Below are 22,645 nucleotides of genomic sequence, written 5' to 3' on the forward strand. Positions count from 1 at the left end.
AGATAAGATGAAATGAAGGGATATATCCATATTTTTGCTCTGAGGAGGCAACATACTGCACACAGAGTGCACATGTACACACTGACACACACACTTACACTCACACAGAGGTTTACCATACCCACTACAAAGGTTCAGAAAGTGGGGTGAGCTGTGCTTGCAAAGGAGCAATCATAGCCTTAGAATGCATTTCAATTGTTTCTTAGCAAGCACAGTTTGCATTTGGCACTAAATTTGGTACCAAATGTAAGCTGAGCTGTTTTCTGCTGGGGTTGGATCTACCTGACATCCTATGACATCAGGTTGGTATCTCTGCCCACCTGTCAAATGTGGCACAATCTGATCCAGCTTTCTGGCCAAGTATGGTTCCCCATGTTAACTGTCCCCTTCCCAGCTGTGACAATCAGTTTCCTTCCTTGAATTAGACTTGAAAGGAGCCTTCTCTTGTAGCTGTGGCACCTCCAAATGCTGTCATCACCCCTGCACCCAAATTAGGTTTGAAGACAGCCTTCTTTTCCTACAAGAGAAAGGTGATGATGCGGGGGGTGGGAGAGAAAGCTGTGGGTGCTGAGGAAAGCCTCACTTGGTACTTGTGCACCTGTGGGTTCGTAACCCCAAGTCAAGATGAGCTCACAGAGCTGCAACCCTATACAAGCTAGGGGTGTGCAGATGATTTAGATGAATCCTATATCTTGAAGTGAAGTGGAATACTTTGGACAGATTCAGGGCTTGTCTTAAGCTCTTTCGAAACCGAGATTTGGAGCCAAACTGAATCAGGCCACCTCCAAAGTGCTTTGGATGTAACTGGACAGTTTTCTTAAGTATCAGATTGGGGTTCTTCTGAATTTTTGGTCAATGCTTGTTCCTTATATACATTTGCCTGGCAGTAAGGGGCACTGGATTTAATGGGAGCTTACTTCTGAGTAAGCATGCATAGGACTGCACTGTAAATTGGAGTAGTTAGAACAAGGGTGCAAAACAAGTGACCCTCCAGATGTTCTGCTCCACTTTCCATCAGTCTCAACTAAGTTGGCCAATGGACAGGAATGATGGGAAATGTAAGTTCAGTGACATCTATAAGACCACAACTTTCCCAAGTGAAGAGGGAGTATTTAATGATTCGCTCAGTGCCTGCTTAAGGGTGAAAGAAGGATTCAAAACTGAATTCATTATGGTGTGTTTGCTGTAGCACTGGGATATGACAGTTATTTAAGTTAATCAGTGGGGGGAAGGATGTGATATCATATATAAGATATAAAATAGTGAATGTTATCCTTTCAGACACTGGTCCTCAGTTGTGTGCAGTCACTCTACTGTAGCTCTGTTCCAGCAATAGGGATCCCTTTCTAGATCACCTACTGCAGGAGGGCACTAAAGAATTGGCCTCTCCTTTTCTAATCTGTGACTGACTGCATATTGTTTTAGTGTCTTTCTAAGCAAATTGTAGTGTGATGTGTTAGATTGATCAACATATGGATTGTAAAGAGCAAAATACTCAGTGGACTCCCCCACCTATCTTCTAGGCACTGAGCAAAATGTCTGAAGCACCACCTAAACTTACTTTGCTGCTGGGAACCAAAATGCTTAAAGTTTAATTTTAGCAGAAGGTAAATTGCAAGAAGAGGGATTTTTTAAAAAACACAATGTATACTTTGAAAAACAGAGTTCATGAATACAAATTGTAAAGTTGACATGTTTACTGTATAGCATCATTTTTATTTTGAAACAAGTAACACAAAATGCATTGTTATCACAACTGTGACTTTGGTTGTACAGACAAGAAATATGTTCATGCATTTTCCCACCAATAACAAAAAGGCAGAAATAAAAACACTTTTCTTTTTGTATTATACGCTCAATGGTATTGCATCCTCTTTAGCTTTTCTCTTACTACAGCTATAGTTTTGAAACCCATTGCTCACATGATTAAGCTACTATAATTCATTGGCATTACGTGTGTGTGATAATTTTAAAGACTAAATATGTTCTAAGGGTTCCCTCAACCATTTAGACTTGATTGGGGGAGGGTGTGTGGGGCATGTGGGGAAAGGAGAGGAAGAGTAAGATCCATTGCACAAGCTGGAATCCTTGTGCTTGTGGATCTAGGAAATTGGTGATCAGCCAGTGGGTCAGGACCCACTAGTGGGTCATGGCCTGATCCAAAGTGGGTCACAACAGGAGCACTACCACCATGTAAATATATGGTAAAAGATTAAGAGATAGGTCCCCAAAAGCATGTTTGGGTTGAAAGTGCATTCTGGGTCTGAAAAGACTGAAAACAGGTCATCTCTGTAATGGGATGCAACAGAATACATTCCAAATACAGTGGTACCTCGGGTTACATATGCTTCAGGTTACAGACTCCGCTAATCCATAAATATTACCTTGGGTTAAGAATTTTGCTTCAGGATGAGAACAGAAATCGTATAGCGGTGGCGCAGCGGCAGCAGCAGGAGGCCCCATTAGCTAAAGTGGTGCTTCAGGTTAAGAACAGTTTCAGGCTAACAACAGACCTACAGAACAAATTAAGTACTTAACCCAAGGTACCACTGTACCTTATTTCTATGCTGTAGGTGCTGAACATGAGGGCAGGTCTTGAACTGCACCATTCAAGATACTGTAGTTCTGATTCAAGTTTTGCAGCTTTGCCACTCCAGTCCCAGTCATTTGGCACATAAGAACAGGAGCAAGGCTAATACTAGTAAATCACTTGGGTTGCGGTCACCACTTTAGCATGTGAGGTAATGAGGCCTGCTTATCACCACCAAGAGCAGAGTCAATATCAAGACTGATTCCCTTTTTTATTTCAAAGTTTTCCAAATCACCACCCACCCAAGGATATTATGTAGCATAGAAACAAGCGGGTTGAGGCCTATGCATGTCAAGGTGTGAACCATTGTTTAAATATTTATTTTGTATATTCATAGCCTGTTTTTTGATCTGAAAAATCTACTACGTGGCTCACAGTTCAGATGAGATTGGGCGTGTTCAGGGTAGTATGGCCGTAGACTAGGTGGCTCACATTTGATTTAAAATCCACAACTTGGCTGGAACTGGAAATGGCTTCAGTTCCCCTGGTAGATCATCTACACTGGGAACTAGATACTGGGGGTGGGTACCTTTTGGCTCTGACCCTCTATTACAGTAGCCCATATTACATATTATAGTAACCCAATAATTACATTTTATCCTCACCACAACCCTGTGAGGTAGGTTAGGCTGAAAGACTGGACTGAAGTCACCTAGCGCGTTTCATGCCTGAGCAGAGACCAGGTCCTAGTCCAACACTTTAACCACTACACTACACTGGCTCATGACTGGATCAGCCAAGGTTGGTCCAGTTCAGGATACTGGTTCCAATAGCGGCCGGTTGGAAGGAAGCAAATGATGGCTTATACAGGAAATGTTGTATAGAGGCTCATGTTTCCTTATGCTATGATTATGAGAATGGAAAAGGCTGCTGAGATGGGGATTTTATGAAAGGATAAGAAAAAAGGATCCTGTCTCACCTTGTGCATGTTTATGCATGTTTGCTGGTGTGATTTCCGCAGTACCCAAGTACTGATTGCACACATTCTCCCCATTTGCACCCACTTCCTCTACTTTTTCTGTTGCCTCCTCTATTTCAAGCAACTATATAAACAGCAAATGCCTTATGACAGGGCAAAATTGTTGTTACTCTATAATGCTTGATGCCCATAAACAACGCATGGAGCCTATGATGTAGACCCTCTAAGTGTCCCTGTTTTCCAGGGACGGTCCCAGATTTACAGAAGCCATCCTGGTTTCTGATTTGATCCTGGAACGTCCTGCTTTTCCTTAGAATGTCCCTGTTTCATTGGAGAAATGCTGGAAAGTATGGAGTCATGCGAGCCCCCGAGTCAAGGAGATAAGTAATCCTACTTTTAGAAAACATCTGAAGGCAGCCGTGTATAGGGAAGTTTTTTAAAGCTAAATGTTTTATTATGATTTCTATATATATTGGAAGTCAACCATAGTAGTAGTAGTAGTAATAATAGTAATAATAATAATAATAATAATAATAATAATAATAATAATAATAATAATAGTGGAATAGGACATCTCTATTTTCATGGGAGAAATATAGGAGGGTATGCATGATGGTGCTGCATACACAACAGCAACACATGTAAGTATGTATTGGACTACTGCCACTGAGAAAGCGGTTTAATAGCCTGTGACAAAATTTCCCTCTAGGATTAATGTGGGTTAGATTGGATGAATCAAGGATGGGGGATCCTGAAAGACAACAGCTCCGAGAGGACTGAGCCATGGATCCCCTGAAGAGAATCAGGACTGTAGCATAACTGAGGCAAGCGGAGATGGATAAAGCTCTCCTCAGCATCTTTCTTTTTTGAGGAACCTCGTTTTTTACACGGAGGCTTCCTAGCTCTCTGAGGCGGCAAGCAAGGAAGTTGGCTTTAAGAGCGCGCGAGAGGAGAAACAAGTCCATTTCTGTGCTGTTTTTCCGAGCCGCCGAGATTTGTAAAGTTAACCGAGCCGCTCGAGAGAAGATACTACGGCCGCGCGCGAACCCCTCCCCCCCCCAATCTCCCTCGGTGAGGGAAAGGAGAAGGCGGGAGGAAAAAAAATAGAACAGCGCGCTCCCGCCGCCGCCGCCCAAACCGGAGGCGCGCTCCCGGTCCAAGGCGACGCGCGCGCAGCCGGGCCGTCACGTGGCCTCCCTGAGGAGGAGAGGAGGAGGCGGAGCCGCGGCCGGGCTCGAGGGTCGGTGTCCTGGAGGTTCGGGCTCGCGCTGACCTCTCCCCACCCTCAGCCTCCGCCCCCCACCACCCCGCCCGCTTCTCCTTTCCCGCCAGGGCAACCGGCGGCGGCGGAAGGAGCGTGGCGGCGTTGTTGCCCGAAGCCGCTGCTTTCTTTCGGGGGCCGGGAGCGGGCGCGTTAAGCGGGAGCAGCAGCGCCACCAGGTGAACGCGCGCGACCGGATTCCGTGTGGTGGGTGCGTGCGAGACGGGGACGAGCGGGTGGGTTCCCGGCGGAGGGGGGGGAGTTGCGTATGGGGGGGGGCGTGAGGGCCGAGCGGAGGAGCAGTTGCCCGGCAGCCCCAGCAGGCGCGAGGGGAGCAGGGCCCGGCTGTGGGAGGGGCTCTGGTGACAGCCGTTGAGAGGGACGGGCCTGGTCAGGGTCGCCCGGGACGAAAGCGGGGGGCGGGGGCCTCCCAAGGGCCGTGTGTGGCGACCGGGGAGGCCTGGCACTACCGAGGGCGAGTGACGGACGGTGCCAGGTCTTTGGGAACAGGGGGAGGATGTGCTTCAGGAAAAGCAGCGTATTGGCTGAGCCCGGACTTGGGAGGAGGAAAGTGTGTGTGTTGGGGGGGGGTTGTCCTCGTACTCGGGCCTGGTCTCTCAACCCGCAACCCACCCACCCTGGCTTACTAGATGCTCTTTGACTACGAGAGAATGGCCCAGGTTTAGACACAAGGTGGGGGGACCTCCAGGACAAAACACAATGGCCGCCCCTTTGCCTCGCAGCGCCCAATCTCTTAGGCAGTCCTGTTTTTATGGTACAAAACTCTTGCTTCCTTTGGTTTCCCTTGGTCATTGGTAGTGCACACGTGGAGTTGGCAGCAGGGGTTCGCCCCTGAGTCCAGAAGGACTGGGCTTCCAAACTACATTTCCAGCAATTGTTTTGTTTTCAAATCGCTTGTCAAATGTGCCAGGCTCTTTGAGGTGGGATCCGTCTCTTTTCAAGATGCCCGGAGTGGTATGTGTAGTCGGGCTTTATGCTTCTCTTAAAGCCCTGAGGAGCCCAGGCTGAATAATTTATCTGTAGCCTGACTTTTTCACTAAATTATTCACACACATCTATTTCAGAATTATCAGATAGACAAAGAGTTGTGCTGCTGGTTTATAACTTGGATTGATCGGGATAATGGAAAAAGTTGATATGGATGGGCTCATTGTGTGTAGGTGGGCTGCCCTTTGGGGTTAACAAATCTCATTAGAACCACAATACTTTTTTGACATGATATGTAGACAAAAATTACTAATCTCAAACGGTCCTGCTGGTGTCACATAAGCTCTGCGTATATGATAGGTTGGATATGAAATAACATGTGATGTATCCATGGAAGTTTTAGTATCCTGTTTGATGATGGCTCTTACCTGATGTTCCAAGTAAGGGGTCCTTATCCCAAGAAACCTTTTGAAATCTTAAAAACTGGAGAGTAAGTCATATACTGTTAAGTATGGGAATTGGTAGCACTTAACGACTTGGTCTTAGAGGCTGTTCACACAGCAAAGTTATCCTAGAATAACCCCGGGAAAGAACATTGTCTGAGGGTGACCCTGTGGCCTAAGTTAAGGGACCCAGAACCCTAAAAACATCAGCACTTTTGTTTTTAAAGCTTATTGGTTCCTTCTTTATAGAATATTTTGAATGGCACATTTTACTCCTTTGGGTTTATATATTTGTTTGAAAACAAATGATCAAAAACTATCAGCGATGCATATTGTAAGCATTTGTTTTGGTCTTAGGGCGCTCACATTACCATTTAAAATGCAAGAAAATTCAGTCATATCACTACTGGCTGGAAATGTCACTGAAATAACAAATGATGTAACCTGTGAATAGTGGTAACTTCTGCAAATTGCTTGGGACTGTTGGGGGTTTGAGATTCTTTGGTGGTTTAAAGTTTGGCTAATTATTCTGCTTGTTCAGCCCTTGTTCCTGTAGTCTTAACTCTTAAGGGTTGTTTTGCAGGTGTCAAAGTGTAACTTAAATGGCTGCCAAATTTAACACAGGAAAGAGAATTCTAGCTTTGGACTTTGTTTGCATTTAAATTTGATATGCCTTCTCTTTGTCTAAAGAAATTACCTTATAGGTGCAAATACAACCCCTAATAACAACTTGAGCAAAATACTGGTTTAATATGAGCAATTATTTTATTGGCACTCTTTTTTTAAAGGAAAATGGAGGGTAGAAAGGGTCCCTCATTCTCTCTAATTAATGCAGAGGCTCATTATTATTATTTATTATATTTATATACCGCCCTTAATCTGAAGATCTCAGGGCAGTTCACAAGATAAAAATACAAGATAAAAATGCAAATAAATAGTTACAACAAAACAAAACAATTCCCCCACATAAGTACTTGGATGTATTTTGTGGGTTAAGACGCAAAATATATGGGTTTGAGCAGGAACTGAAAGAACCTTTCTAAGTGGAGTTTCCAGTGAATTGAATATGATGTGGAAAGTAGTATTATTTACAGACAAGGGATCAACTTTGTTGGAATATACTTTAGTATCACAGTGCTTCAGTATATATATATGTGTGTGTGTATGCTACTGTTCATATAAAATTTCATAGCAGTGTACAAAGTTAAAATAACATCAACTGTAGTCAAACAGTGAATGGGAAATACAAATTTCTGTTAAACAATATTGGATAAAATGTAACAAGTATGTAATGTAGAGCGTAATATTTAATACAGTATTTAAATATGCTGAATCTATAAACTTCTGGAGATTGTTGAAAATTACCGTTCACTGGTAAATAATTGTGAGTGGGTAGGAACTTGGAGAAATGCAACTGTGTGGATACAAATGCTAAAAGAATGTACCAACACAATTATCTTTCTGAGTTGTAGCCTTAGCTCTTAAACAAAAGAATTGTAGCTTATTACACAGCAAAATATTTTGGAATAACAAATCACTGTGAATTGCAGCCTTTGGTCTTCTACATAAAATATGGTACTTTATCTAGCAGTTATCTTCTAACTGAGCAAGTTTTTGTTTTTCATAATCTAATCGAAAAACATATTGGGCTGCAATCTATACACATATGGTATCAGACTCACTGAATTTCATGGGATTTACTTCTGAGTAGTCATGTGTGGTGTTGTACTGTTCATTGTGCTTTTTTCATAGTACACCAATTGACTGGGCATCAGAGTACTTTTTGTTGGTGCTTCTCCCTCAGCCTGGTCTCTGTTTTCCATTTATTTGTTGTGAAATATTCCACCACTCATGCATTCCCTAATATGTTAAGTTTTAAATTTTTGCAACACAATGTTTTTTCATTTCTATGAATTAATCCAACTCCTTCTTTCTGGTTCTGTTATGATGGGTGTAACTCTTCTATATTGTAAACATTTTGTTGTAAACCATCATGGGAGATGTTTGCCTAAAGGGTGGTATACAAATATACCAAATAAATTTATTTTAAATGCCCTTGTTGCTATTCTGTATCTCTGCTGCTGTATATGAGAGGTTTTTTAAAGTTCAAAAGGTGAGACTCTTATGACATATTATGCAAGCAGCTGAACTGAGAAAGAGTAAAACTGTTAGGATCCTTGTTTTGGCTTGGCAGATGCACACATCTTTTTGCAAATATTATTTATTACACTGTGTAATTTGTCCATGTATGTTACATATTCTTCACAATGTGGGACACAATGTGTCCCATTGAGGACTGGGCTACAACAAAAAATATGATAAGATCTAAACAAAAAAGCATAAAACACCAATTCACAGTAAAAAAAAAAAGTAGAGTATCAGTTACAAAAGGGAAAACAGATTCAGCCATACCCAAAAGTTCAGGTAGACCTTGGAGGCCACTAGAAAGAAGTCTCTTCCATGTGCTGCCATGCCTTGAGTCTTCTAGGGCAACAGAAATGCTAACAAGGCCTCCCACAGTGAAAACACCTCTTAGTTTGGTCTGTTTGGGACAAGTTGATCTTTCATGTATGTTGGATCAATACCATTTAGGACTTTATACATCAAAGAAAAGAGCTTCTTCAATCTATAGCCCACCTTTGTGGTGGTCTCACCTGAGGCAGTTTACAGTATGACAAAACCGTATACCAAAACAAGGTAAAATTTAGTCAAGGAATAAACTAACAATAATACTAATAGGAGAACAAAAAGCCAACTGGCGAAAAGATGGCTTTAAAAGTGATTGATGCCGCTCCTTATGTTGTCTCTGTGGTCTGTTGGAAATTCCAAATCACTTTTTGCAACCAACTTTCTACCTTCTGTTCTTCCTTCTCTCTTGAGTCTGAAGGAGAACTTGCTTGTAAAATATGTGCCACCTGTATAGGTCACTCACAGATCTAGTTTGCATTCTTTAATACAACATCTAAAGTGGTCCTGGTAGGGCCACTTCAGATATTAAAGTTTTCCTATAGGGAAAGCATTAATGTTCATACTGCTCATTTGGGGGTGATTCCACATCTCCATACATATAGTGTAGCTGTAATTGGCCACACTTGCATGTTTAGTAAAAGTTGGTGTAGCATGTTTCAGTCTACCTGTTGAGTGCTTGGATTTTTGTGTACAGTACTAATTTGTGTAGAAAAACCTGTCTGAAGCAGTTTGCAATCATTCCCTACTGTTATCCTAGAACAAAGAAATTTTAGACACATAGTGGGATTACTTATCGTCTTTTTTATTTTCTCTAACCTTTTGCAATCTTTGCCAAATCCTGGTTGCTGCTTTGCATAGCTAAAGGATCTGTCCCTTTCACTTTTTGCATCTTCGACCAAACATTTGTTCACCCACATCTTATATTACAGCAGTTCCATCTTGCTACTATTGCTCCAGACTTGCTTTGTGGTCTCTAAAAACAAATGTGACATGCACTGACTTCTTGTCTTTTGCTACACCAGGTTCTGGTCCTTAGAGCTAAGGCTGTTCAGTTCCCAACCCCCACATTCTCATGTTCTGCACACTTACCTGTTATCAGTTTTCTTTCTTTCCTTTTCTTACTTTCTATGTGTCTGGTCAAATTTCCCCTATGATGTAGGTTGTCCACCTGAGCCCTATGTGGTCAGTGCAGGATTACCAAATGGGCAGAGTAGGCACCAGACTATGGGCCTTTCCTTTTAGGGGCCCCATGACAATGGATCAAAATAAAATTGATTTGATCTTGAGTGAAAATTACAAAAACGTATTGGAGATAATGTGTCAGCCCCCCTCCCCCCGATTTTGAGTGCCTAGAGGCCTCCACAGGGTTTAATCCAGCACTGTAAATGGTTTGTGACCTGGATACTTTTAAAGTCTCCTCCTGAACAAATCCTGAATATTTTTATTTGTTGTATCCTTAAAATGAGCATCTAGTTAAGTAAATTAGCCTGAAGTTTAATGTACTCGTCTGGCACTGTGACGTGTTAAAATGGATATCTAAGATTTAGCAAGTGTCAACAATGGTAGACAAACATTGTGCATGTCAAAACTTGAGACAAACATCACTGAATATCAACACTTAATATACATTAAAGGTAAAGGGTAAAGGGACCCCTGACCATTAGATCCAGTCGTGACAGACTCTGGGGTTGCGGCCCTCATCTCACTTTATTGGCCAGGGGAGCCTGTGTACTGCTTCCAGGTCATGTGGCCAGCATGACTAAGCCGCTTCTGGCAAACCAGAGCAGCACATGGAAACACCGTTTACCTTCCCGCCGGAGCGGTACCTATTTATCGACTTGCACTTTGACGTGCTTTCGAACTGCTAGGTGGGCAGGAGCTGGGACAGAGCAACGGGAGCTCACCCCGTCACGGATTCAAACTGCCGACCTTCTGATCAGCAAGTTCTAGGCTCTGTGGTTTAATGTACTCCAAAAAATTGGGCAAAACAACTATTTTCAGACTTAGCAGGGATTCACATGTTAAAGTCAACATGCATTAGATTTTGGCTATTAGTTTAATTAATTAATAATTACTTTAAACCTTTTTAATTATTTAAAATGCAACCCCCATACATAGACACATAGAATCATAGAATTAGAGAGTTGGATGGGACTCTGAGAGTCATTTAGTACACGCCATCCGACATCCAATTTGAAATCATCCTTAACCCTGCTGAGCTTTGAAAATGTGCTAGCAGTTTTACTGTTGCACCACTGGAGAAGTGTGATCAAGCAGTCCTGACTAACAGTGCTGGGTGCCTCAGTTATATTACTGGGTCATTCCATATCAAGTGATCAATTTTTTAATGATTTTTTTTACTTCATGTCATCCAATTTTCTTAAAATTTTGTGCACTTATTGAACAATCAAAACTAAGTTTAAATCCAACATTTTATTATTTTATCTCCTCCCATTTTTGAGTTATGAGGGTGATGTCATGTGCTGTTGTTCATTTGAGGTTGAATTTTAAGACCTGGTAAGGAATAGATTATTATTATTATGTCTTGATATGTAAAGCCACAGAATTCAAAGAGGGTGTGCTTTCTTTTCCTGTGACTGTATATCTGAGTTTCTAACACTGACAAGAATAGTGTTACAGTTTCAATGCCCATTACTGTTTTCTCAGTCTAATGAAACAATGTTTCATATTTACAAAGCAGAAAAGTAAAAATAAATAAATCAGATGCAGTTATAACATTACTGTATTGCCACTTTTAGCTGAACCTCAAGACAGTATTCTCACCTACATCTACCTGTTTTGGCAGGTAACACAGCTATATAGACAGGTTTTTAAGGATCTGCCAGTTCTGGTTAACTATAAGCATGAAAGCATTCTATGTTGGTCCCAGCCCATGGTGTGAAGGCACAGGTTGTAGCAGTTGTGTGGAAGCTAAGCAGATCTAGATCTGGTAAGCATTTGGAAGGGAGTCTGTCTAGAAATTCTGTGCATGTTGCTTAGAGTTACATCATTTGTGTTCCTTATGTCTTGATGGCTACATGCCAGGTGCCGGGAACATTTGACTCTCCATATGTTGCTGAATGAAACTCGCACCACCCCTGGGAATTGGCCATGTTTTCTAAGGCTGATGGGAGTTGAAGTTCAGCAATATCTGGAGGACCAGATATATACTGTCTCTGAATGCCCGTTAGAGTTAGGGAGTGATAGTAGGAGAAAGCTGCTCTGTTTGTTTCCTGTTTGTAGTTGCCAACTTATGTATGTGGACATATTGGATTGTTTTACTATCATGGAAGAAAGAGTCTTAGGGCATAGTTGGGAATTCATAAAGAGACAGAATGGTTAGAGGTCATTCTCTGTCACAGAGGTCCAAAGTACCGGTTTGTGTGTGTGTGTGTGTGTGTGTGTGTGTGTGAGAGAGAGAGAGAGAGAGAGAGAGAGACTCTGTTTATGTTAGCTTGGAGTTCTTTTGAAATGAAATCATATTGGACCCCCTTAGCAGATTGACACTGTCAAAATAAATGGTGGAGGTTACCTGAACCAATGAGGTGCTATGTATTTCAGCTTAGGATCTCATAGGACCAGACCCAATGGTTCTGACAGTGGCCCAAGTCCATCTGTAGTGGCTTTGAGCTGGGCACAATGCCAGTCTGACAACACTACCACTTTAATACAAAGGCACGGAATGCAAGAAGTTCTATATGTTTGTCAGGCCTTTCTAATAAAGGAAAGTTGGTAAGCTGAACTGGGCTTTCCTGATAATAAATCTAAGAGGAGGAGAATAATGTTTCTTGGATAAGGGGTAGTTAGACATCTGTTGTGGACCATTTGGATTGAACTGTACACCTATGGGAAAACTTGGGCACCCCTTTTATTTTATTTTTGTATTTGGCAGTATTATAGTCTGATATGCTTATGGCACTAATGATCTTATATAAAATTATGTCAAGCTGCTTGTGTGTTTGTCTGGCCTTATATGGATCCAAAAAAGGGCAAACATACTAGATTACACTTCACGTGTAATTGGGACATTTTACTCAGTTTCTGGACAAATAGCTTGTAAAGGATAGATGCCATAGCTCAGCAATACATAGGATGCATTGCATGCGTAATATACCAGATTCGGCCTCTTTCATCTCAGATAGCAGGACTTGGAGAGCTGCTGCCTGTCTGAGGGTTAGATTGATCAAATAGTCAGACTGTGCAAGTTACTTTCATAAGAAACATTATACATGTGTGTGTTTTTCTTCTTAGGGTTAAACTCAAAGTGTGCTGACACGATCATCTAAAATGCTTGTTAGGTTGAGATTAATGAATGCCATTTTAAACAACATATAATGAAGAGCCTCTGAAAGTTCATCTTGGTAAGTAAAAAGGGTTTCTTTTGGTTTCATGTATTGCTAATCATATGTACTTTTCTTTATGCCTTATTTTATGTTCCATAGTTTTGGTGACCCTTTTGGTCTAGCTGTTGGAGTTGGAAATTTTATTATAAGAGGTGTTGAAGTACCCCATCACTAATTCAGTGACATTCTCTTTAGTATGGAGAAAGTCTAGGGTCTGCTGGTTGGTATGGCTAGTGAGCATATTAGTTGAGGTAAAGCTTACAGTCATGCCCTTGTTACTTCTTGAACATGTGAGAGGGTTTGTTTGAAAATTCCTATAGCTATATGCCAAACTGACAGGTGTGTTTTAGGCAAGTACTTTTTAGAAACTATAGGGAAAGCCACTAGAAGAGAATTTGTAGTGTGGAAATTATGGATAGGGAAATCTTGCTCCTCTACTCTAAAACTAAAATGGTTTTACTTTCTTTAAACAAATTATATATATTGGAGTTTAATGAGTAGATAGCACATGAACATAGGGTGGGATTCAAAAAGGTTGTTGAGCTTTTTTGGGAGGGCAAAGTTGTTGAGCTATTTCTGAGGAAAATCGGAAAAAAACAACTCTGCCAATTTCTGCCCGGACATTGCAATATTCCAGATATGTGAACCCTAGGTTTTGCAAACATCTTGTCTGTGCAAGCATTGCCAGATGGAACAATCCCCCCTCTTCTCCCCTGTGCACTGTTCTGGGGGCTCACCCGCTCTAGCCAAGCTTGGGGGGCATGTGACAGAGAGGAGAGGGGGAAAGCCCCATTGTGCAAGCAGGCATGAATCCACCCCCATGGATTCAAATCAAAGTTTCACAGGTCTAAATTCAATGCTTTCCACAATTCTCTTGTTTGTTTACCAGTAGCTAGAGTGTGATAGCATACAACAAACAGCTGAAAGGAGATATAGTTTGCTAATGTATTTTCTTTTCTTTTTTTAAGAAATAGAGGCTTGTGGAGAGTTAATTATTCTTCCCCTCTTCTTGAAAAAATTATTTTAGGTTTATTGTCATCTAGGAAGGGCAACAGGACCTCACCCATAATCTAATCCAGATCAGCACCATGTTGTATGATTTTGTGGATAACGTGATCGTCATTCAACTTAAGATAATTGTGGAGTTATGACTAACAGGTATCCAACCTCTTAGAAAAACAAGTATTAGAATGTTAGCAAGCCATTGATGTCTGTAGTGTGAGCTTTTGCTATGCAGATATAGCTGAGAATAATGCAGATAACCTATGTACAAATAAAATTATTCACTAATGAAATTATCAAATGCAGATTGTCAAATGTTCAGAATTTAATAGATATGTAGCCTAATCCAGTCATATTAATTTGCAAATAAGTCTCATTTAGCTAAGTGTAACCTACTGCCATGTATGTTTGTATAGGATAAAACCTTATAAAATAATTATAATATTTAATAAAGAAACATTAAGCATATATGCCCTGTTGAACTCAGTGGGACTAACTTGTGAATAGTCATGCATAGGCTCATGTTCTAAGTGAGCTATAAAGTCATCAGCATAAAGGAGGAAAAACTCAACCTTAATGTTGTGTGTTCAGTATGTGGGAGTGGCCTCAGATATTTAATATTCCTATGCTGCATAAATACTTGTATACCAATTTCATATATAATTTGCCAAGTCTTATTTTGGTATGGGTGGAGAGACTACTTTATTATCAGAAAATGATTTTGGTTAGCTTTATTTATTTATTTAATAGATTTCTAGAACCCCTTCTGTAAACGTCTGCCTCTGCAAACTCTCCCTGGATTAGGGAAATAAAACATGACATGCTGACTTCCTCAGCGCAGATCAAACAAACAAACATTTATTTAGTTGATTTTTTAACATTCTAAAATTATTTGTTACTATGTTTCTGAATAACTAAGTTAACATTAAACAATACAGATGTAAGTATGTTAGCCCTATGGTTAATCGCTAAATGGAAAAATGCCTCTACCATATACGCAAATTTAATGGAGACTTTCCTGTGTAAATGAAGAACTTTTAAAAAATCACTCCTCGCATTTTACACTCTACCTACCAGATATAGGGATGTATCCAACTAAATCAATGAATGGATATCCTTTTTTAAAAAAGATGGTTTTACTTTTTATCGTTGATAAAAAATATTTGAAGGATTATGTTGACTTTTGGTGAAACACTTAGGAACTAATATAATGATGTCCATGCTTGATTTGGTTCAGAGCAAAAAAAAAAAACCCACCCCTTAATTAATTTTAACTGGATACATCTGCAGATTTGTCACAGCTGAAGTTTTCAGAGGATTGGACTCCCACTGTCTGCAAAAGCAGACCAGCAACCTGAATGCCCCTATGGCTCAATTTTTCTGGGTCAGTTTAAATTGTCATGCAGCTTCTGATACAGGATCTCCAGGTAAGCTATTTTTTTATTAGCAATATATATTAATAAATGATAAATGAAAACATTAGGTTTTTTGGATTTACTTTATATCTGCTAAGGCCTTTCTAGATAGGTGCCTTCTCTGGGGAGGAAAACCTGTTCCTTTAGTACTATATTAGTAAATGCACAGCGTCTGAAGAAAGTAGAAAAGCGTTGGAATGTATGTCAGTGATGTCATGGGTACCATCCAGTAGATGTTCATGTCACTGCTTTCCCTAATAGTTGTATTATTCTATAATAATTGTACTGTAGTTGCTCAGTATTGTATAGCTGTATAGTAGTTTTTATTGTGGTGAATGTAGAGGTTTCACAGCAATTGCATTTGGCAGCCCCATTGCTGGGGAGCAGTGATTCACAGCAGCTGTAGGAGCGCCAGACGATGTGCCAGTGACTACTGGCTAAAGCTGTGTCAGAGCTGTGGAACTCCCTGCCTATTGACATTAGGCAAGCACCTTTGCTGTACTCTTTTTGGTGCCTATTTAAAACATTTCTGTTTAGACAAGCCTATCCTTACATGTAGAAGTTATGTGTATTTTATCTTTCTTTCTTTTTAGGAAGTTTGATTTTAATTAAACCGTTGAAAGATTTTATATACTCAGTTGTAACTGTTTTTAATGGATATTTTTTAATGTTTTACTTCATATTTTTGTAAACCACTCAGAGGAGTTGTTTGTTTTTGTTTTTACAATCAAGCAGTATATAAATGCCAAATACACTTCATTTATTTATATATATATTTAGTTCATTTGTTAGTTATTGCATTTTCATTTTACCTTAATCTCCAAGGAGCTCAAGGTAGCATACATGATTCTCTCCTTCCTCTTTTAATCCCCACAACAGCCCTGTGACGTAGGGTGGGCTGAGAGGCAGTGAGTGGCCCAAGATCACCCAGTGAACTTTATGACTGAGTGGTGATTGAACCCTGGTCTTCCAGGTACTAGACGAAAACTACACTCTAACTGGATAAATAGATCACTTTATCATGCATTCCATAATTATTTTCTAAAAGAAAAATGGGGAGTGACTTTGCTAAAAGAACCCTTGTGGTTTCATAAGAAGACAAATCCTGTGTCAGTTCCCCCCACAGTATGCTTTCCCACCACCATTAAAAAATGCTAAATAATTTCCTTTCCTTGGGGGGGCAGAGTGATGAAATGGGTTTTGAGAAAGTCATTGGGACTCTCACAGACTCCTTTGGGAGAGTTTTGAGGTGGTGATTTTGATTATTCTTATTTTAGGGGGTGGGGGTTTCATTTCAGCCTCAGTTTGTATGTAAGCAGCTTATGAACATAATACGTTTTGAGATCTAAACAAGGTAAGAACAAAATAGAAATAGTATTAACAATAAGCTGTGCTTGTATAGATGTAAAATTGTGCATGTATTTATAAACAATATATTTTAAATATATAAATAATATATTTTAAACGTATTTTCTTTTATAGGTTTGTCTTAATACCTGATTAGCTTCCTTCAGCAAATTACATAATCATGGTTTGGGGTGATATGCCTAAATTAAAAGATAACCACACTTCATCGTATTCTTCAACCATGGAAGACCTGGATGTGGATCTTGACTCTGGACTGGAGGAAGATGACATTAAACATGAGAGCCCTTGTGAAGATTCCACAATCTTTGTAGCTTTTAAAGGCAATCTTGATGATGATGACTTCAAACAGAAATTGGACATCATTTTGAACAATGTTCCTGGCCTTTTACACCTGGGTATTTTACTCTTTTGTATTTTTTTAGTGAAAGATTTCTTAATTAACTTTTAAATATTAGATTTAGACATGTAAAATTGCAATTCATTTATTTAAAGTTAAATTGCTCTAGAATATTGCAGACTTTTTACTAGTTATTTTTAGCGAAAAAATATATATCCCACTCTTCTTCCTGAAGTGTACAGTGTACATTTGAATTGCTGGTTGAAATGTCTTGTGTGAAGTAGCTCAGAGTTACTATTACATATTGATATCAGTTATTGTACTTGAGTAACCATGTACATTCTCTGTAGTAGTTCAACAAGTTTGTCTTCTTTTTTCTCCTTTTAACAAGAATCTGAAAAGTTAAAACTGAAGAAGGTGGAACCCTGGAACAGTGTACGTGTTACTTTCAATATTCCTCGTGAAGCAGCTGAGCGACTACGATTGCTGGCTCAGAACAACAACCAACAACTTAGAGACTTGGGAATCCTCTCAGTTCAAATTGAAGGTAGCTGAAAATACTTTTGCAGTTGTTCCTGAACTGTATAGTATACTTAAGAAACACAGTGTTTGAAAAATAAATATTTCCATTAGCTTTTTGAGTACTAAATAATAGTATTCCTCACTGGCATCCTTATATTCTGCCTCAGGGATAGACTACATGTTACACTTTTGTATGTGTACCCTTCTCCCAGCTGTTTCCTTTAGCAGCACATGCCTCGTGAACTCTGGCCATCAAATAGCCAGCTTCCGTGCCCCTTCTCCATGTCATCTGTGGTTGCTAGAGAGAGTGGGTAAAACCTGCTATATAAGAACCAGAATTCGTCTGATAAATGGTATTAAATGATGGCAGCCTATGACTTTTTACATACTGCTTCTCATTTTCACATGCGCTTGAAAATGCCAGTCTGCTGGCAGATCCAAATTATTGCTTACATTTTGCATATTTTCTCACTGCTTCATTGATAAGATGAAGCTGTACTTGAATAACAGCTGCTTTGCTTTGATAATATAAGAATGTTTCTGCTTTCTAGCTGTCTCATTCTTGGCTGCAAGGAAAGAAAATCCTTGCACAGAAGAAATACATGCGTGGATTGTTTTCTCCATTTAAAATGAATAGGAAAACTCAACATACATTATCATAGCATCTACACCCACAAAAAATTGCTGGATTGGAGCAACTAGAATAAACAACCTTATTTGTTTGTTTTTTAATTTATTAAATTTTTATCCAACACTTCTTCCCAAAGGAGCCGAAGGTGGCAAATGAACTCTCAATATTAAGCTTTCAAGTGACTTTTTAAATAAGCCAAGAAGTGTGCAAGCTCTATTCCCTCTTATTTGTTTGTTTTAAATGCATGTTGTTGATCTGAATCCAATATGTCACTTTTCAACAGCCCTTTTTAAGTGCTACTTTGTAGTTTCCCCCCTGCCATATTGAAGCAGTATTTATGCTCTGACTTGAATGTTAATGATTGCTTTCAGGTGAAGGTGCCATCAATTTGTCATTGGCTCAAAACAGAGGCCAAGATGTGAGGATTAATGGGCCTATTGGACAAAACAACTCTGTACGAATGGAGACAGGCTTTCCCATACCAGGAAACCAAGGCAAGTTCAGCTTTTTAAAAGTTAGTGATAAGTTACTTTGTGAAATATGCAACTGTTCTTTCATACAACTCCAAAGACTTTTCACTTCTTGATTTTTCATGTTTGTGGCGTGTTTGGGGGGGTTTTTGGGAACATTTATAGACTGCTAACAATTTATTGCCATGTGCAAATTTTCTTACTATAACTAAGTACTGTATAGAGTATAGTTTTTGAAGCCTGTTTTGATGTTTTATCTTCTAAGACATGCTTCCTCAACCTTGGCCCTCCAGATGTTTTGAGACTACAATTCCCGTCATCCCTGACCACTGGTCCTGCTAGTTAGAGATCATGAGAGTTTTAGGCCAAAAACATTTGGAGGGCCAAGGTTGAGAAAGCCTGCTCTAAGATCCTACATGCCAGATTTTCCAAAGTTCTCTTCAAGGATAGATGCTGTTCTTATAACCATACAGAGATAATACATAATTTAACTTCTAATGAGGAAGTTTTGTAATCAGTGTTTAGAAGCCTGTGTAAGTGTCTTTCTTGAGGGTCCTGATTTTTATTTAAAAACAGGAATGTTTTTAAATAGGGAAAGAGAATGTTCCATTGCTTGAGAAGAAATCTGTTTGCACAATGTCAGATTTCACCCATTGGACTCAGTTAAAAAAGTAAATAAATTGGTTTTGTTTTGCCGCTGATAATAGTGATAATGAAAAGCACAAAAAGAAAGCTAAATAATATGTAAAATTCTATGGAAAAATTAAAAGTAGAATCAGGAAGACAAAGCAGATAATATAAGCAAAGAAACACTTCTTGGGAGAATTTTTTTATGATACTAACTTAACAAGCCATGAAGAGAAATGGAAGAAGACAAAGGGTCAGTACCCGTGGATTTGTTGCTGTTTTTGGTTTGGTTCTTAAATTGCTTATTGGTGTTCTGGAACAAGGTTGGCCATGCTCCCTTTTTAGAGAACAATGAAGGCCATACATATCTTAATATATGCATTTGATACTCTTATTTGTAATGTGTTCCTATTTGTATGATCTAGCATTCATATTATATTTTTTTATCATTACGTTTGTATCGCGCCCTTCCAAGGAGTTCCAGTGTGGCATACATTGTTCCCCCACAACAACCCTTTGAGAAAGTGATTGGCCCAAGGTTACCTATCAAGCGACATGGCAGCATAGGGATTTGAACACTGGTCTCCCAGCTTCTGTTCCAAGCCTCTGGCCCCTACAACACACTAGATATCTACAATATGGTTTCCTTTAGCAATTCATTCTCCTTTATCGATCCACATTGGAGTGGCTTTTGCCACAGAGACAACAGTTTTGTTAGAATTTCTGCTTTCTTGTATATATTTCCAAAAATCAAATAAATAAATATACCACACAAAAACAACTTCAAAATTTCAGTGCAGGATTTGAAGCTTTTCTCATTCTGTGCAATGCTGTACTTTGAAATTTAAGAATTTGCATCTTTGCACAATGAAAAATATGGTTATGTTTCTAGGGTTAATAAGAATAAACAATCCTGCAACAGTGATGATGCAGCAAAGTGGGAATGTATCATCATCTATGATGACGAGTGCTGCTAACACAGAGTTGCAACCTAGAACACCTTGTCCAACATCTCAGTCAGGTAATCAGCTTAGATCTTACTTTGATAAATATATCTGGAGAAATGTGAATTTGTGTTTTATTTCCCCTGGCTTCTGCTTATTAATCTGGAAACGCATTCTAAAGTATTTACCCAAGCTCTTAACTAGTTCTTTGCATGGAAAGAGCTGCACTTTTAAAATATTCAAATATTATTGCGGATTTCATGTTGTTGTTGCCTAATCCCCATCTCTCGCAAAACAATTTTCACAAAAATATGTGAAGTGTGGTAAAAAATTATTGAGAAATATCCTGAGCTGTGTGTGTGCACACGTGTGTTTGCGCTTGCTTGTGAGGGACAAAAAGAGAATGCTTGTTTCTCTGAATATTACTAGACTAACTACAGACAATATTTCCTTTTCTTCTCCATTTCTTTTTATAGATTCAGTGGATCCACTTTTGTCAGGGCTAGCTATCCAACAGCAAAATCATCCATCTGGATCTGTAGTGCCTCAGCTCCATTCAGTGCAGCCAGTTTCTGTTAATAGGCAAATAAACCCAGCCAACTTTCAACAGATGCAACCACAGCAACAATTGCAGCCACGCCCTCCTCAACAGCACCAGCAACCACAACAGGGTATTCGTCCTTCGTTCACAACCCCAACTCAGGTTCCAGTTTCTCCTGGTTGGAACCAGGTGCCTTCTGGAATAGTTCAGCCTCCTCCGTCGCAAGGCACAATGGGCACATTGACAGTTAACCAGGGCTGGAAAAAGGGCCCTTTGCCTGGACAAATGCAGCAGCAACTCCAAGTCAGACCATCTTTGGCAACGGTACAAACACCCTCCCATCCTCCACCCCCATACCCTTTTGGAAGCCAACAAGCTTCTCAGGCACACACAAACTTTCCTCAGATGAACAACTCTGGCCAATTTACTGCTCCTCAGATGAAGAATCTTCAGGGAGGGCCTTCACGGGTCCCTACACCACTACAACAACCCCACCTGACCAACAAATCTCCTGCCTCCTCTCCCTCCTCTTTTCAGCAAGGATCTCCTGCATCTTCCCCAACAGTTAACCAAGCACAGCAGCAGATGGGACCAAGGCCTCCCCAGAATAATACTCTCCCCCAGGGGTTCCAACAGCCTATTAATTCTCCTAGCCGTAATCCTATGGTACAGCAGGGGAATGTACCTCCAAACTTCATGGTAATGCAACAGCAAAACCAGGGTCCACAGGGCTTACATCCCGGGCTAGGAGGTAAGTAATCATTTTATTGCAAAATATTTGTCCCTAGACTTTATAGCAAATTAATAAGTTACCTATGAACACTGAATTAATATGCAACACCACATGAATTTCCTGTTGATATATTAAAGAATTGAACTGCTGAATAATGTTTGTCATTGTTTTTCCTGGACAGGTTGCACATGTTTATATGTTTTGTATGTTGCCTTGCTATTACTATAAAAGCATAAGAATTGGAAGAAATATCACCTTGCCCAAACCAGTGCTTTGAAACAAAATACTGTAAATCTCTATTGCTTTCCTAACAGGCCATGTTTTGCTTGAAATCTTCCAAGGGAGGAGATACCGCAACATTATTAAGCCAATTGTTCAGTTGCTGAAATAATTTTATAAATGGGAACTTTCCCTGTAATGTAAATCTATTGCTTATGTATCCTCAGTTAATAATTAGTAATAAACAATTACTCAGTAGAAGAGTTTGATTATCATTTCTGGGTTAATAAGCTGAGATGTAGCGTTTTGGCTGTGTATGCAGCCGCTTTACTCCTCCCTTCATACTGAGAGCAAACAAACCAGGAATTTTTTTTGTTAACTAGTTTTCTGTTTCAAATGAACAAGCCAGGATATTTAGCCCTGGGCTTAATTTTGACACTATATCCTAGCTTGTTCGAAAGTTGTTAACCATAATTTCCCAATTTGGACAAAATGGAAAAATAGTCTGTTGAAGTCTTCCTGGTTTATTTTCTTGCTCATGCCTTAGGGTGCACGTGTAGTTAAAAAGCTTGTTATTAAGCAGTGATATGATTGTTCAAACATGGTTATTCTTTCTCTGATAGTGAAAAACATTATTAGCATTTCTAATCTTTTTTTTTCTTAGGTTGGGCAAACAAGCCTGTCATGACTTGACATAGTCATTGAGTCCATAGACAGTTTCTTTGTACATCACAATTTTCACAGATTTGTGCTTAGAGTGGTTTGCCGAAAATCAGTCCGAATGCAATAATACGATAATTACAATATATAACTAAAATTACAATATTCCTATTGTGTTTCAACAGTTAATTTATTAAAAGTTA

The 22,645-nt window shown here is 39.7% G+C and overlaps 1 protein-coding gene across 5 annotated transcripts in view; it reads left to right on the forward strand.

Moving 5' to 3' along the window:
* Positions 1 to 4,747: 4,747 nt before the first annotated feature.
* NCOA6 (nuclear receptor coactivator 6) overlaps positions 4,748 to 22,645 on the forward strand; it is a 37,590-nt gene continuing 19,692 nt past the window's right edge. The window contains exons 1-10 of one of the 5 annotated variants that reach the window (XM_081915917.1): positions 5,196 to 5,343; positions 11,437 to 11,580; positions 12,882 to 12,991; positions 14,001 to 14,131; positions 15,266 to 15,402; positions 16,873 to 17,153; positions 17,487 to 17,642; positions 18,620 to 18,742; positions 20,238 to 20,366; positions 20,766 to 21,581. In XM_081915917.1, the coding sequence (XP_081772043.1) occupies positions 16,919 to 17,153; positions 17,487 to 17,642; positions 18,620 to 18,742; positions 20,238 to 20,366; positions 20,766 to 21,581 (1,459 nt within the window). In that variant the 5' untranslated portion in view covers positions 5,196 to 5,343; positions 11,437 to 11,580; positions 12,882 to 12,991; ... (1 more) ...; positions 15,266 to 15,402; positions 16,873 to 16,918. Of the gene's footprint in view, positions 4,950 to 5,194; positions 5,344 to 8,598; positions 8,859 to 10,610; positions 11,581 to 12,881; positions 12,992 to 14,000; positions 14,132 to 15,265; positions 15,403 to 16,872; positions 17,154 to 17,486; positions 17,643 to 18,619; positions 18,743 to 20,237; positions 20,367 to 20,765; positions 21,582 to 22,645 lie in introns of those variants that run through there. The other 4 variants (XM_081915919.1, XM_081915920.1, XM_081915921.1 and 1 more) reach the window with 4 other exon arrangements.

The sequence above is a fragment of the Podarcis melisellensis genome (assembly GCF_964234715.1).
Source record: "Podarcis melisellensis genome assembly, chromosome: 6".
Lineage (NCBI taxonomy): Eukaryota > Metazoa > Chordata > Lepidosauria > Squamata > Lacertidae > Podarcis > Podarcis melisellensis.